The sequence below is a fragment of the Ranitomeya imitator genome, chromosome 2 (assembly GCF_032444005.1).
Source record: "Ranitomeya imitator isolate aRanImi1 chromosome 2, aRanImi1.pri, whole genome shotgun sequence".
Lineage (NCBI taxonomy): Eukaryota > Metazoa > Chordata > Amphibia > Anura > Dendrobatidae > Ranitomeya > Ranitomeya imitator.
The window spans coordinates 82116072-82133283 of NC_091283.1; the positions used below are offsets into that span (position 1 = coordinate 82116072).

At 42.4% G+C, this 17212-nt stretch overlaps 1 protein-coding gene across 4 annotated transcripts in view; it reads right to left on the minus strand.

Moving 5' to 3' along the window:
• ATP11C (ATPase phospholipid transporting 11C) overlaps nucleotides 1-17212 on the minus strand; it is a 192471-nt gene that overhangs the window by 95154 nt on the left and 80105 nt on the right. For all 4 annotated transcript variants that reach the window (XM_069747029.1, XM_069747030.1, XM_069747032.1 and 1 more), the window contains exons 2-3: nucleotides 14934-15053; nucleotides 3557-3646 (exon numbers count right to left, since the gene is read on the minus strand). In XM_069747029.1, the coding sequence (XP_069603130.1) occupies nucleotides 3557-3646; nucleotides 14934-15053 (210 nt within the window). The remainder of the gene's footprint in view (nucleotides 1-3556; nucleotides 3647-14933; nucleotides 15054-17212) is intronic.

The following is a 17212-nucleotide window of genomic DNA, read 5'->3' on the forward strand; positions in this document are numbered from 1 at the left end:
GCACCTGGTTCTACATTCATGTGTATGTATGGGACACAAAACTGCCATAACAGCATGGCATTAATAAAAAGTGCATAAAAGGTGCAAATTAAATGGAGTTTCTACTATTATCATTATTTTTAACTGTGTAAACCTTACGAAAAACAGAATCAGCCTTACTAAGCCCTGCTGCTCCAGCACTTCCTCTGTGACCCTGCCTCACAGGCATGTGACCACTGCAGCCAATCACTGGGCTCAGAGACAATGTCCAGGTAAATGGCAAGAGACCACAGAGTCCAGTGATCGGCTGCACGGTAACGTGCTGCAGGCATTTCAACAAGTACCAGAGGCAGGGTCGGAGAAGAAGTGCTGGAGCAGCAGAGGGTAGGTATCACTGATTTTATTATTTTTAATGAAGCATGCATATGGAATAAAAAAATAAAATAAAAAGTAGACAACCTCTTTGAAATGATAACTAGGTTTCAAGTATAAAAGTTACTGTAAAATTGTCTTTTTATGAATTTTATTATTTGCTGCATTCAATATTGAAGCTGGGAAAACAGATTTGTGTCCTGGACTTGCACACATGAGAATTACTATGAATTAATTAGGATTAGACAGTCCGTGGGAATGTATGCATCATGAATTATGTCACCACGGCACCCCTGAGGTTATACGAGTATGCCATTAAGAGCTCAGCACTCATCTAGCCCGAGCAGAGATCTGCCACATTATTACACCTGCTGTAAAGAAGCCTCAGATTTATTCTAATAGAGGAGAATTACTGTATATCACAAGGAAAATCTGACGAAATGTAAACCCCAAGACAAGAGCTCCTTTCCTTATGAGAATTTACTCATTTTCTTAGGACCACAAACAGAAAGAAGAGGAACGGTATCTAAGAAGATAAAGGGAAGAACAACATGGATGTCTGCTTGGTTCACATTGCGTTCTTTTACTACGTTAAACGGACTACGTTACACCGCGGCATAACACGGTGTAACATAGTCCGTTAACGTCGCCATTGATTGCAATGGCAAACGCATCGCTAGCGCACGCCCACAATGGGCGTGGGCTAGGGATGTGCCGTCATTTGAGTGACGGACCCGAGACGCTGGCTGCAGTGTTTCCGGTCCGTCACTGGTAGCGCAGATGGAGCTAGCAGAAGCTCCACCTGCGCTAGCGTGATGTAGCGCAGGCACTTGCGCTAGCAGCAGCCCGTTAGCGTATGTGCTGAACGGGCTGCTGCTAACGCAATGTGACCCTAGCCGAAGGCTAGGAAGGCAAGTCTACAATGATGGCCATACACTTTTTCTGACTTGCCCGTTTGATCAATAATTTTTGAAAATGTATCACATGCATTGACTGTAAAAACAAGTGGGTGAATTTATCAAGATCTGTTATGTTGTTTTTTTTTGTTTTTTTTACTGTGTTCTGCCACACATTTGGCTGGTTTCACATTTGCGTAGGGAAGAGCTGCAAAGGGCTGCGTACTTCCTCCGTTAAGCTCTACCCACTACCGCACCTCTTCAATTCAGCTCCGCCTACATCCGCATGCGCCCTGCATACCCATCTTTAACATTGGGTACGCAGGCCATGCAGATGTATGCGGATGCTTCCGCATGCGTCGTTTGGCACGCCTGCCGACCATAACAAAATGCAACATGTTGCGTTCGACGCAGTGTCAAAATGACGCATGCGGACGCATCCGCATGTCCAGCGTACCCAATGTTAAAGATAGGTACGCAGGACACATGCAGAAGTATGCGGAAGTAGGTGGGGCTTAACGGAGGACGTACGCAGCCCTTCACAAAGCCCCGATCGCTAATGTGAACTTACCCTTTCTCTGCAATATGTTTCACCTATGCAGTCTTCCACATTTCAAAAAAGTGTAGGAAATGCAGTGATAGGAGCTCCCCAAATTTACGATAACTTAGGCCAGATATTGCTTTAACCCCTTAATGACCGCCAATACGTCTTTTAACTGACCTTAGATATAAGAGAATAGTATCCCCATACAGATGACAATCCATCATCTGTCGGCTGTACACTATAGCTGACAACTTGCTGCACCAGCCACGATCAGTATTTGCACCTTCTAAATCTGTTTAACCCCTTAGATGCTGCTGTCAATAGTGACTACATCATTATAAATGGTTAACAGAGTGTGGGGGCTTCCTCTTTATCCCAATTGGTGCCCTCAGATCATGATTTTGTGGTCCTGATGTTTGCCATGGCAATTCATGACCAAATAGCGGCCTTAGAGTCTGACGGCTGTAGTAATCTGTTTAGAAGTTAGCGGCATTTAGGTGGTAAAAATACACATTTTCATTTCTGTCATACCACTTTGCATTAATTCCTGTAAAGCACCTGAAGGGTTAATAAACTACCTGACAGCAGTTTTCAATATGTTTAGGGGTGCTGTTTTTAAAATGGTATCACGTTTGGGGGTTTCCCAATATATGGGACCACTAAAGTCACTTCAAACAAGGATAAGTCCCTAAAAAAATAAATTTTGTAAATTTCTTTGAAAAAATGAAAAATTGCTGCTACATTTTTAAACCTCCTAAAATGCTAACAAAATAAAAGAACATTTTACAAATGGTGCTGATGTAAAGCAGACATGTGGGAAATGTTATTTATTAATGGTTTGCTGTTGTATGACTATCTGGATTAAAGGGATAATCATTCAAATTTAGAAAATTGCTAATTTTTTAACATTTTTCTCAAATTTTTGATTTTTTTTATAAATAAACACAAAAAATGTTGAACTAAATTTACCATTATCATAAAGTAGAATGTGTCACGAAAAAACAATCTCAAAATCACTGGGATTTGTTGAAGCGTTGCAGAGTTATTACCACATAAAGTGACACTGGTCAGATTTAAAAAATTTGGCTCGGTCACTAAGGGGTTAAAACAAGTTTCATGTGTAGGCCTGCTGATGCTGGGTGTAGACTAATTTCTATCATATGGATATGCAAAAATTACCCAAAAGTTATTAGCAATCGTGTAACTCTGCTACCAAATATGGTAAATCGTACGACACCTGTGCATATTAGACTAATGTTGTCTGAACCTGGCGACAGTGTAATGTGTATGGGGGCCTCCTGTCTACCCCCCAAATTCAGACTGTCAATCCTTTTCTTCTCTAAGGGATCAGCTGCTGCCAGATATATGCCCTCTCATAGAAAACACAGACAATTAGCATTTTTAATTTCCAATAGGGGCATTGCATGGCCTATAAGTCTCCTTACACTGACACTCCAAAATGGAGATATTACCCCTTATACCCCGGCTGACAGCTACCTAAAGTGCATGGGCAGATTTACTCTACTTTGGGACAGCACATGAAATGCCAGCCTTAATAAATTCTCCCCATTGTGAGTTTTTTTGGGGCCATCCTCTCAGTATCCAAACTGAAGCCTCGTACTAATGTAGGTGGGATAGTAATTGGTGGCGGAAACACCCTGGAAAGATCTCCTACCTCCCCAACACTGCTCCCCACCACATCATCGGTGGTTGGTTTTCATTAGTGTAAGTACAAAAAAACTGCAAAAGTAAATTTATAACTTACCTGAACCAAAAAAATGATGAGAAAATAAAAATTTGCAATTCTTCTAAACTGCTCAAATAGATTTTTAGGGATGAAGTTCCACACTGTGTACTGCAAAAAAAAAAAAAGAGAAAAAGGAAGAAAAGTCATTTTTTGGTTATCAAAGGTTGCGAGGTTTATGACCAATCTCAACTCACAATTCAATAATAATCATCATCATGTTGAGAATGATTGAAAGTCTACAGGCAGGGTACGGGATTTCCAGAAATAGGCGTCTTCTCCTATCTGTGTAAGAGCAATGAGCTCGGGTGCAGCACCTACCTGACCAGCTGCACCCACGGGATCAGAGACGATTGGCAATATGGACAGGACTGGGCGTCTAGATCAGGGGTGAACAGATACTAAATACCCCCTATTTTCTGCTCGGCGTACATTGGGAGTTGCCGAGATCCCTGCAGTAATTAATCTCCAGAACTTCATTCTTACACGTTTCCCCAGATGACGATTATCCCAGTAACCAGGAGCTCTTACAAAAGACCCCGGTTACAATGCAGCTCCTAAATATCGCTGCACCGATGGAAGGACCACTCATTCTATGCTAGACATACAGGATATACACAAAACACGCCGAATGCTGGAGGGCAAAGTTCAGCGTTTTATAGGGATGCGTCAAAGTGACCTAGTGTTTAAATCAGACTTTTATTTGACATTTTTGTTATGTTTTATTTTTACATTTCCATATTCCTATCAGGATTAAAAAAAAAAAGGAACTGACAACTAGATCTAATACAAGACTCACACCATCTTCTTTGTTTAGAGACATTTCAGGCGTTTCATTATCACCACAGACAGGATTACAAGTATAAACTTCTATATAGAGTAGATAACACCAGACCCACCATTCACAATAGGTGACAGTACAGCTCACCTCCTCCCTGTCCTGTACAATGACTGTTAACACCTCTATATACAGTAGATAACACAGGATCCACCATTCACAAAAGGTGATGTCACAGCTCACCTCCTCCCCCTCCTGAACAAGGACTGATAACACCTCTATATACAGTAGATAACACAGGATACACCATTCACAATGGGTGATGTCACAGCTCACCTCCTCCGCCTCCTGTACAATGACTGATATCTACTGTATATAGAGGAGTTAACACAGGATACACCATTCACAATGGGTGATGTCACAGCTCACCTCCTATTGTATGATGACCGATAAAAACCACTATGTAAAATAGATAAGACAGGATCAACCATTCACAAGAAGTGATGTCACAGCTCACCTCCTCCCCCTTCACTCCCAATGACCTTTGCCAAGATTTGAGCATGCTGAGATAATGTTTCTATGAAAACATCGGATTGGTCTGTTGCTGCTAGTGTGTAAAAAGAGCAATATTCTTAATATTTAAAAAAAAAAAAAAATAGTGATTATAATCAACATTTAGAAGCAAATCGGTAATTTCCTGATGACAGATTTCCTTTAAAGTAGCACTGAAGACATGTGAGGTTCCTGCCAGTCTCAGGCGGAGCATTCTTCTTCGCAGACCTCTTTGTGCAGAGAGAAGCGGTGACGACGCAGCCTTTATGTTCCCTCACTGACGGTCCATCATTGACCATTGTACACATTTGATGGCCTCTTAATTCGGCCTCAGGGCAGAGCGCCCCTGTCTAATGTGTCAGGTGGTAAGCCCTCAGTGTGAGCTCACGTGTGCCAGAGACGTCAGGCGGACGTGGTCTGCAGACCTCCACAGATGATGGAGATGTACCCTTACGTTATTACTGGCATTTAATGCACTCGGCTTTTACAGACTGTTCCTCTGAAGACCAAAGCTCTCATCCCACGCTCTACTTCACCCATCCGGTCACATGCATCAATGCACAGAGATGAGCGACTCAACACGGGTACCAAGAAATACTGGTTATACATGTATGCGGCCCCCTGAAGACCACACATCAGCGCACTTCTGGTAGTGGCCACTGGTTATGTAGTGCCGGCCTCATCACACCAAGGTTCTCCTAACAATACTGAACATTTCTCCCATGCGTGAAAACTGGTGACAAACAGGAGTACATAACATAAAGGGCAAAGATGGCCCCACACCTCTCCTGACAGGTCTGTGGTAAAGGGGTATTGCGGCTCTACTCCTCATGGTATCTGGAGATAAGCGGGGCCTGGGAGGTCTCATCTGCCCATATCTGCTGCGTCACGTGTCGTGAGATCCAGAGGTGCCGGTATCAGTAGACGAGGCGTCAGCGGAGGAGAGCAGTGCAGAATACACATTCAAGTTCTTTCTAAAGGGGTTTTCCTAGAATAGAAAGGTTTCCCCAATCCACCGCTAGACCACTACTAAACCAGGAATCCCGAGCAATCACCATCTATCGCTCCACCGCACCCCAAGAATTGAGGAGGAACCCAAGAGGAGCAGCAGTCACCATACTCCCTACTGTCTGAGGCGCCTACAGAACTGGTTTCCTGAAGAGGAAGTGCATGTCACCTCGACGCGGTGAATAAAAACCGCATGTTTAATAAAGTCCTGATAACAGACGCCGTCAATAATCGGCAGCGAGGAAAGAATACACAAATTCTCCTTATCTCCGTTTCATGGACCCACAGGAAGGGCTGAGCCAACATCCCAACCATGAATGGAGCAGAACTCCATCGGTTCTCCCTCATGCGACTGTACGATGAGAAGGAGCAGGGGGCCCTAGACACCCTCGCTAAATATCAGTGTGTCCCAGGGGTGAGGCCCGGCAATCAGCCATTTACTACCTATACTGTGGATAGATCATATTGTCCATGGAATTATCCCTTTAAAAAGATATGGAACAATTAAAAGGATTGTCCCACATTTACAATTTATAAAAGAGATTGGTCTCTCAGGGGTCCCACCACTGGAAACCCCAGAATAGGGGTCATCTGTCCTGTTTGAAAGGAGCAGTGGTCGCACATGCTCAGTCACTTTATTCATTGTCTATTGGACTGACGGAGATTCCCATAAGTCTCAGACAATGAATAGAACGAAGCCCTAAAGAACCTTCCATCAATCTATTCAATATTGATAGTACTCAGCAATCAGATACATATTTCTTAGAGGGGGGAAATGAACCCCTTTACTGGAAGAGGCACTATTATTTTGTCTATGAAGATATCTCTCTCACTGGGTAGTTTGGAGAATATGAGATGTTGGGAAAATAAATGAAAAATAAATGGTTCTAATTTACCACTTTTCAGAAAGATCATCATAAAGTTCATCCAGCTGATCAATAATTGTAGAAATGGCTAGTGATCGGGCCAGGAAACATTAGTCTGAAGGCTTCCCCATCATAATTCATGGGAGGTTTTGTCTTCTCTGCCGCCAACCTTCCCGGGGACACAATACAGTAAAACTGCAGAGGCGGGCGCCTGCCGCGCGCCCATTGTGTCTCCCACCTAGTAATAAGAGGCAACGCAAGCGATTCATCATGTCTGGCAGACACATGGTTAATTATGTATAACTCCTATTCTGAGGCTTCCTATACCCCAGCGAGTGCATTATGGAGCAGCACGCACCACAATAATGTCCTGGACGCTGCACAAGAAAGGGAACACATGTCCCGAAATAAAGAGGCAGCCGGCCCCATAGTGATCGCACACTTCCTCCACCTGGACACTGTTTATTGGGAAAGAAAAAAGAAACATCCGGAAAATCAACATTTAGTAAAGGACAAGTCAGAAACTTTCTATTACGTCATCAGGTTAGCGCTGGCACAGGACGAGTGCGGACAATGCTACGGGGAAAACACGGAGGCTTTCCAGTATAGGTCTGTCCTTAATTTACACGGAATCAAATGTACAGCAGACAGGGCAGCAAGACGGGATAAGACATGGACGCCGACTTCAGGGACAATATTTTCTTTATATACTTAAACGGTGTGTTTGGGGATAAATTCATTATATTATAATCGGATTTGTTCAAAAATGTTGCACTGTTTGGCCTTTTTTAGGCTTTGTTTTTGTGAACATTGCAGGCAGTAGTGAGCTAACCGAGAAACTATCAGCGAACTCGGTCTTCCAAGGATATTATAACTGTTTATCTATCTTCTAATTAACATATTTGCACCGATTAATGACCACATTAAAGCTCATGCAGATGAACGCAGAAATCGGACAGCACACAGACTCATGAGATTCATTAGTGCCGTTCAGATGGAAGATTTTTTTTTTTCTTAGGTCCGAGTGTCTGAGGCGCACCATCGGCACAGCATTTTTATTTTTCCATTGATTTACATCATACTGTAAATCACTTGTGGTTTTGCAGCGTTTCTGCACGGAAAAAATGCTGCAGATCCGCAACGTGTGCACGTAGCCTCAGGGCATGTGCACACTAAGGCTACGTTCACATTTGCGTTGTGCGCCGCTGCGTCTGCGACGCAACGCACAACGCAAATTAAAACGCACACAAAAACGCTGCGTTTTGCGACGCATGCGTCATTTTTTGCCGAAATTTGGACGCAAGAAAAATGCAACTTGTTGCGTTTTCTTGGCCCGACGCTTGCGGGGAAAAAAACGCATGCGTCGCACAACGCATCACACAAAAACGCATGCGTCCCCCATGTTAAATATAGGGGCGCATGACGCATGCGTCGCCGCTGCGTCGCCAACGCTAACCCGACGCAAACACGCAAAACGCTAATGTGAACGTAGCCTAAGCGCTTGCTGCAGACATTCTGGCATCAAAAACGTGTCCTTTTTCAGGAAAAACGCTGCATTAAAAAAAATAAATGTTTTTGATGCATGATGTCATTAGAAGGGGAGAAAAACGCTGAAAGAATGGATATGAAAACTGAGTCAGATCTGCAAGGAAAAAAATAAGCAGCATGTCCACAAGATTTCAGAAATCTAATACACTTTGATGGTGCTGGAAGAGGCTGCGTTTGTATGCGGCAAAAACAGCTGAGAAAGTGCAGTAAAAATGCAAAGTGTGAACGGATCCTAACTCAAGCATTTGCAGCAGCTTTTTCTGTAGCAAAAAAACAAATCAGTTCACATAGCCCGGAAATTCAATGCTGACCCAGATTAGGAACAGTGACCAAAGAATACACGCGGGCCAAGCCTCATTATCTCAGATCAGCTCATTACGTGGGAAAGCATTTAGCTGATGACTATACGCTCTGCAGAGGAGATCCCGCCACCCATGACGCTGCACCATGTACAGCATCACTTCTGGCTACAGGCTTTTATGGGTTTAATTTGTATAAAGCCATGACGTATCTGACTATCAGTCTTCTCTCTGTATATAGTATATATACGCCATCGCTCTGTACATAGTATACAGAAACACATCTCTCTGTATATAGTATATAAACCCATCCCTATATATATATATATATATATATATATATATTATACAGAAATGCATCTCTCTGTATATAGTATATATACACCCATCACTCTGTACATAGTATACAGAAACTCAAATCTCTCTGTATACAGTATATAAACCCATCCCTCTATATATAGTATACAGAAACGCATCTCTCTGTATATAGTATATATACACCCATCACTCTGTACATAGATACTATATACAGAGAGATGAGTTTCTGTATACTAAACCCATCCCTCTATATACAGTATACAGAAACTCATCTCTCTGTATATAGTATCTATGTACAGAGTGATGGGTGTATATATACTATATACAGAGAGATGCGTTTCTGTATACTATATATAGAGGGATGGGTTTATATACTGTATACAGAGAGATTTGAGTTTCTGTATACTATGTACAGAGCGATGGTGTATATATACTATATACAGAGAGAAGACTGATAGTCAGATACGTCATGGCTTTATACAAACTAAACCCATAAAAGCCTGTAGCCAGAAGTGATGCTGTACATGGTGCAGCATCATGTGTGGCGGGATCTCCTCTGCAGAGCGTATAGTCATCAGCTAAATGTATACTAAACCCATCCCTCTATATACAGTATACAGAAACTCATCTCTCTGTATATAATATATAAACCCATCCCTCTATATATAGTATACAAAAACGCATCTCTGTATATAATATATAAACCCATCCCTCTATATATAGTATACAGAAACGCAGCACGGTGGCGCAGTGGTTAGCACAGCAGCCTTGCAGCGCTGGAGTCCTGGGTTCTAATCCCACCTTGGACAACATCTGCAAAGAGTTTGTATGTTCTCTCCGTGTTTGCGTGGGTTTCCTCCGGGCACTCCGGTTTCCTCCCACATTCCAAAGACATACTGATAGGGAATTTAGATTGTGAGCCCCATCGGGGACAGCGATGATAATGTGTGCAAACTGTAAAGCGCTGCGTAATATGTTAGCGCTATATAAAAATAAAGATTATTATTTATTATTATTATCTCTCTGTATATAGTATATACACCCATCAATCTGTACATAGTATACAGAAACTCATCTCTCTGCATATAGTATATAAACCCATCCCTCTATATACAGTATACAGAAACTCATCTCTCTTGTGGGGATTCCCTAGCAACCAGGCAACCCCCACATGTACTTATGCTGGCTAGTAGCTGTAAATCATTCAGCTGCGGCGATGAAAACAAATACTTGGAGGACACCCGAGCATGCTCGGGAAATCTAGAGTAACGAGTATATTCGCTCATCACTAATATAAACCCATCCCTCTGTATATAGTATCCAGAAACTGATCTCTGCATATAGTGTATATAAACCCATGGCTCTGTACATAGTATACAGAAACTCATCTTTCTGTATATAGTATATAAACCCATCCCTCTGTATATAGTATACAGAAATGCATCTCTCTGTATATAGTATATAAACCCATCCCTCTATATATAGTATACAGAAATGCATCTCTGTGTATAGTATATAAACCCATCCCTCTGTATATAGTATACAGAAATGCATCTCTCTGAATATAGTATATAAACCCATCCCTCTGTATATAGTATACCGAAATGCACCTCTGTGGATATAGTATATAAACCCATCCCTCTGTATATAGTATACAGAAACGCATCTCTCTGTATATAGTATATAAACCCATCCCTCTATATATAGTATACAGAAATGCATCTCTGTGTATAGTATATAAACCCATCCATCTGTGTATAGTACACAGAAATGCATCTCTCTGTATATAGTATATAAACCCATCCCTCTGTATATAGTATTCAGAAACGCATCTCTCTGTATATAGTATGTAAACCCATCCCTCTATATATAGTATACCGAAATGCACCTCTGTGGATATAGTATGTAAACCCATCCCTCTGTATATAGTATACAGAAACGCATCTCTCTGTATATAGTATATATAAACCCATCGCGCTGTACAGAATATACAGAAATCTCTCCGTAAACAGCAGGTATAAATGATTTGAGCTGAGCAAAACACTAAAAAGATCTTCCGGCAAAATGCAAAGTTCAATACAAATTCAGTTAACATATGGATAAGCAATCAATAAGCTGCTCGGTAATTCAGACTCCTGGCCAGATTTCAGACACTGGTTTATTTTACTAAGCTAGACATGGCAGTCAACAGATCCTGCTCAAATGCCTCACACCATGGAAGTCTGTCAACAGGTTTTTGCAGTGTATTCTGACATCAACATGATGTAGGGACATATACCCTGATTTCAGCAATGTGTCATTTAGGCTACTGGCAGGAGCAGCTGCGACAGAATCACAGAATTGTGTGTTGCAGATGCAGCAGAGCTTGGAATGCAATGCTCAGATGTGTATAACCCCGCCCACACCAGATTGTATATGGACAGGAAGCTGCCAATGTACACAGAATGCAGACAATCAGTGCTGTGGGTGTGGCTGGACCAGGAGGCATGAGACAACTAGTCCTCCTGATAATCTTCTGCTGATAAAACACTGATTTTATTGAAACAAAATACGGCCTAGTAAGTGACACATCCATGGAATCATTATACTGCTTTCAGATTACATATAAAAACAAACTGCTGACAGATTCCCCTTAAGTCTGAAAAATAACAGTATTTAACAATTCCATGATGCTAGAATATTAACACATTTTAATCAATTTTGATAGTCTTCACAGCAATGAATCACACATGATCCAAATCTCAAACCTCCAGTTACACAAGGCTTTCTAGGCCATGTTCACACTGGATATGGATTCACAGACCTGCAGCATTTGACAGTAGGGGCTCATACGCATCTGCGCATAAAAAGGACGAGTGTAATCAGATAAAAAAATCCGATTGCACTCTGTCCAATGTTATTTGCCGTTTCAGTGCTACGCTGCGATTTTTTCTCAGCTGGAATCTGGATGATAAAAGATTACAGCATGGTGCGAGTGGCCTCGTATATCGGACGATACTCGCCAGAGCAAGTCAATGGGTGCAAGGAAAGACGACACGGACCATCCACTTTCCGATTTTGACGGATACATTACCATTCTGTAACACGGAACACTGTAAATGGTTCTGTACATGACTAATATAATAGAGAGAAAAAAGCATGTCATACGCATGTGATACGCACAGTATGTGAGCAAAGTCACATTGTACCCGCATGACACTCATCCTACTTTTCTGGATCGACATCAGAGCCATGTGTTAAATGCAGATAAGTGCGAGATCTAAACGTGAAAATTTAGGATTTGTCACAGACTCTCCGCTAAATCCAGAGTAGACGAAGAGTACGAACTTGAGGCAGTCACTGATATAGTTACACAGCCATGTAAAGTGAAAGGTAAAGTTAATCAAACTTCTAAATAGCCGTCATTAAAAAGGTGTATCATGTTCCTGCCGCTGCAGGTCTTCAACTCCTTTAAATAGTTAAAAGGGTATTACCTTCTCCATATGCAGTAGCTGTATCAATAATAATATTAGTAAATAACTCCAATTAGATAAATAGTATAGTTCTTCTGATTCGCTACATCACTTACTCCATGCTGGGCATTGCAGTAGCTTAGGTATCCATGGTTATGGCCACTAATATAGTGGGTCAGTAAGTGGTTAGTGGTCATAACCATGGATACCTAAGCCACTGCAATGCCTGCACGGGGGTAAGCTACACAGGGAATCAGATGAACTATACCACATTTCTAATTGGAGGTATTTGCCAATATTACTTTTATTACACCTACTATATAATCGGGCTGTCTATATATGTCATGTTACAAATCTATCACAACTTCCGATACTGGTTCTGACAGCTCCCCGCTTTCCTCCTCCCTTCACTCAGTGATAGAAATAGAAGCAAGGAAAAGGTTGAACACAGTTCTACATTTGGAGAAAAGGGAAGCATGTGCAGACTCAGGGAGGGCAGAGAATACAGGTTGTAGAAAAGGAGGAGAGCAGATGAAAAGGCAGTAAGTGCAGTATTGGAAAAAGTTGTGATATACAGTGGGGCAAAAAAGTATTTAGTCAGTCAGCAATAGTGCAAGTTCCACCACTTAAAAAGATGAGAGGCGTCTGTAATTTACATCATAGGTAGACCTCAACTATGGGAGACAAACTGAGGAGAAAAAATCCAGAAAATCACATTGTCTGTTTTTTTTAACATTTTATTTGCATATTATGGTGGAAAATAAGTATTTGGTCAGAAACAAAATTTCATCTCAATACTTTGTAATATATCCTTTGTTGGCAATGACAGAGGTCAAACGTTTTCTGTAAGTCTTCACAAGGTTGCCACACACTGTTGCTGGTATGTTGGCCCATTCCTCCATGCAGATCTCCTCTAGAGCAGTGATGTTTTTGGCTTTTCGCTTGGCAACACGGACTTTCAACTCCCTCCAAAGGTTTTCTATAGGGTTGAGATCTGGAGACTGGCTAGGCCACTCCAGGACCTTGAAATGCTTCTTACGAAGCCACTCCTTCGTTGCCCTGGCGGTGTGCTTTGGATCATTGACATGTTGAAAGACCCAGCCACGTTTCATCTTCAATGCCCTTGCTGATGGAAGGAGGTTTGCACTCAAAATCTCACGATACATGGCCCCATTCATTCTTTCATGTACCCGTATCAGTCGTCCTGGCTCCTTTGCAGAGAAACAGCCCCAAAGCATGATGTTTCCACCACCATGCTTTACAGTAGGTATGGTGTTTGATGGATGCAACTCAGTATTCTTTTTCCTCCAAACACGACAAGTTGTGTTTCTACCAAACAGTTCCAGTTTGGTTTCATCAGACAATAGGACATTCTCCCAAAACTCCTCTGGATCATCCAAATGCTCTCTAGCAAACTTCAGACGGGCCCGGACATGTACTGGCTTAAGCAGTGGGACACGTCTGGCACTGCAGGATCTGAGTCCATGGTGGCATAGTGTGTTACTTATGGTAGGCCTTGTTACATTGGTCCCAGCTCTCTGCAGTTCATTCACTAGGTCCCCCCGCGTGGTTCTGGGATTTTGGTTCACCATTCTTGTGATCATTATGACCCCACGGGGTGGGATTTTGCATGGAGCCCCAGATCGAGGGAGATTATCAGTGGTCTTGTATGTCTTCCATTTTCTAATTATTGCTCCCACTGTTGATTTTTTCACTCCAAGCTGGTTGGCTATTGCAGATTCAGTCTTCCCAGCCTGGTGCAGGGCTACAATTTTGTTTCTGGTGTCCTTTGACAGCTCTTTGGTCTTCACCATAGTGGAGTTTGGAGTCAGACTGTTTGAGGGTGTGCACAGGTGTCTTTTTATACTGATAACAAGTTTAAACAGGTGCCATTACTACAGGTAATGAGTGGAGGAAAGAGGAGACTCTTAAAGAAGAAGTTACAGGTCTGTGAGAGCCAGAAATCTTGATTGTTTGTTTCTGACCAAATACTTATTTTCCACCATAAAATGCAAAAAAAATGATAAAAAAAACAGACAATGTGATTTTCTGGATTTTTTTTTCTCAGTTTGTCTCCCATAGTTGAGGTCTACCTATGATGTAAATTACAGACGCCTCTCATCTTTTTAAGTGGTGGAACTTGCACTATTGCTGACTGACTAAATACTTTTTTGCCCCACTGTATCAGCAAATGAAAGCAGCAGCCCCCTGGATATACACAGATCTCACATCCAGCCTATATTACTGGGAGAGACAATCCCACGAGAGAAAAACCTGAAACTTTGATAAAGGCTGCAAACTGCACATCAGGAGTCAAAAAATGAATAAATGAATGAAGATTGCAGCTTGAAACTCAGTATAATTTTATTAACTAGAGGTAACCACAACCATATGTGAAAAATCATTTTCCATGTCAAAAGACTCCCATGGGCTTTAATACTAATTAGGTTAACTAGGAGTTTTGGCAGTAAAGCAGTAATTTACACTACCAGTCTTAAAAGCACAATGCTCAACTTAAAAAAAAAAATAAAAAATTCCCCCAAAACACAGTTTATGTAATGTAAGAAGCTTTCCAACCTTTGATGAGACAATCCTGTTATCGCAGAATCTGGGCGCAATATAAGCATCTGTTTCTGAAGTTGGCCGATGTCCAACATACACAGTCCGGGTTCCTACACGATTTTCTTCTCCAGGACACTGTCAAATACAAGAAAAAAAATTAACAATATAACATTAGTCCAAGACTCCTCACCAAGCCTTTGTGACAGAACACCCCAGTATCATTACATCCATATCTCCTACAGGACAGGAGAGCAGTGAGCACCGTCACACATGATCACCGGCTGTGGTCTACTCAGGAACACTAGGCGCTGTTTAGGGGAATTACTGGAGACGATCCATTTAGGAAATCGCATGTTTATCTGATCTTTCTATTTCTGCAGAAAAGTGTTTCATCAGGAATACAGAAACAAAAGAATTTTTTTTTTTAATAGGCTGGGAAATATCAAGCAACACTTGTCTCAATGCTATTTTTAAGGAAAAGCTGACATACACCTAGTGTCCTTGTCTTGAGATGGATTCTAGTAACATCCGTTTATATCATAGAGAATGGGTCCATCCATGGGCTGAGTAGTACTCCAGTTCACAAACTCCTCGTACCTCCTAGGTGCACCCCCAACTTCACGAGCTCCTCATACCTCCTAGGTTCACCTCCAAGCGCTTCGTACCGCCTAGGTGCACCCCCAACTTCAAGAGCTCCTCATACCTCCTAGGTGCACCTCCAAGCGCTTCGTACCGCCTAGGTGCACCCCCAACTTCAAGAGCTCCTCATACCTCCTAGGTGCACCTCCAAGCGCTTCGTACCGCCTAGGTGCGCCTCCAACTGTCCAAGCTCCTCATATCTCTAGGTGCACCTCAAAGTTCACGAGCACCTCGTACCTCCTAGGTGCACCTGCAACTTCACAAGCTCCTCATATCTCTAGGTGCACCACAAACTTCACGAGCTCCTCGTACTTCCTACTTCACTAACTCTTTATACCTCCTAGGTGCACCACAAACTTCACGAGCTCCTCATACCTCCTAGGTGCACCTCCAAGCGCTTCGTACCGCCTAGGTGCACCCCCAACTTCAAGAGCTCCTCATACCTCCTAGGTGCACCTCCAAGCGCTTCGTACCGCCTAGGTGCACCCCCAACTTCAAGAGCTCCTCATACCTCCTAGGTGCACCTCCAAGCGCTTCGTACCGCCTAGGTGCACCCCCAACTTCAAGAGCTCCTCATACCTCCTAGGTGCACCTCCAAGCGCTTCGTACCGCCTAGGTGCGCCTCCAACTGTCCAAGCTCCTCATATCTCTAGGTGCACCTCAAAGTTCACGAGCACCTCGTACCTCCTAGGTGCACCTGCAACTTCACAAGCTCCTCATATCTCTAGGTGCACCACAAACTTCACGAGCTCCTCGTACTTCCTACTTCACTAACTCTTTATACCTCCTAGGTGCACCACAAACTTCACGAGCTCCTCGTACCTCCTACTTCACAAACTCTATATACCTCCTAGGTGCACATCCAACTTCACAAGCTCCTCGTACCTCCTAGGTGCACCTCCAACTACAATTATGTTGTCTGGAAAAGTAGCCACAAGTGCCGAACTCCAAAAATCATGGCTGCAACAGGTGGAAACTCAGTTGAGCTGCACTTGGGAGCAGAAGTACACCCCAAAATAACCCATTTTTAGAAAAGTGATAGTTGCTAAATTAAATCCTAGGTTCCTTACGATAATTCTTAAATTGACAGATTAGAAGACCATTTTTATCCTTCAAAAATAGGGCCACTCCCGTCCATAGTTGTATCAGGTCCAATTCAGCTCAATAGAATGGAGCTGCAAAAATACACAAAACCTGTGACCACATGTGGTGTGGTTTTGTTTTTCTACAGAAAGTAGATTTTTCTCATCCTGTACAACCCCCTTTAAATTAGATCATCAAGTGTCTTTTTTGGAGCTGAAATTTGCTTTCCGTATAGCCACATGTAGATAGATCTCAATGATCCTAAAGGATCTGCACTTGTGTAGACGAGATCCCATGGACAGATTCAGCAGATGACGTGGCAATTACCACGTTGCCCGCTCACAGGTCCTAACTCCATGCCACAGCCGGGCACCAAGTAATCACAATTTTACATCAGAGAACAACTCAATAGCTGTGATCCCAAACTTTCTGAAAAATCTACTGGCTTTGATTGACGCAGCAAGTACATAAATATCAATAAGAATTTCAGAAAGTCCCATCTTCTCCTCTTACACAAGGTCACGTCTCCGAGACCATTAGGATTTCTCCATAGACAGAGACTTCAGTATAGA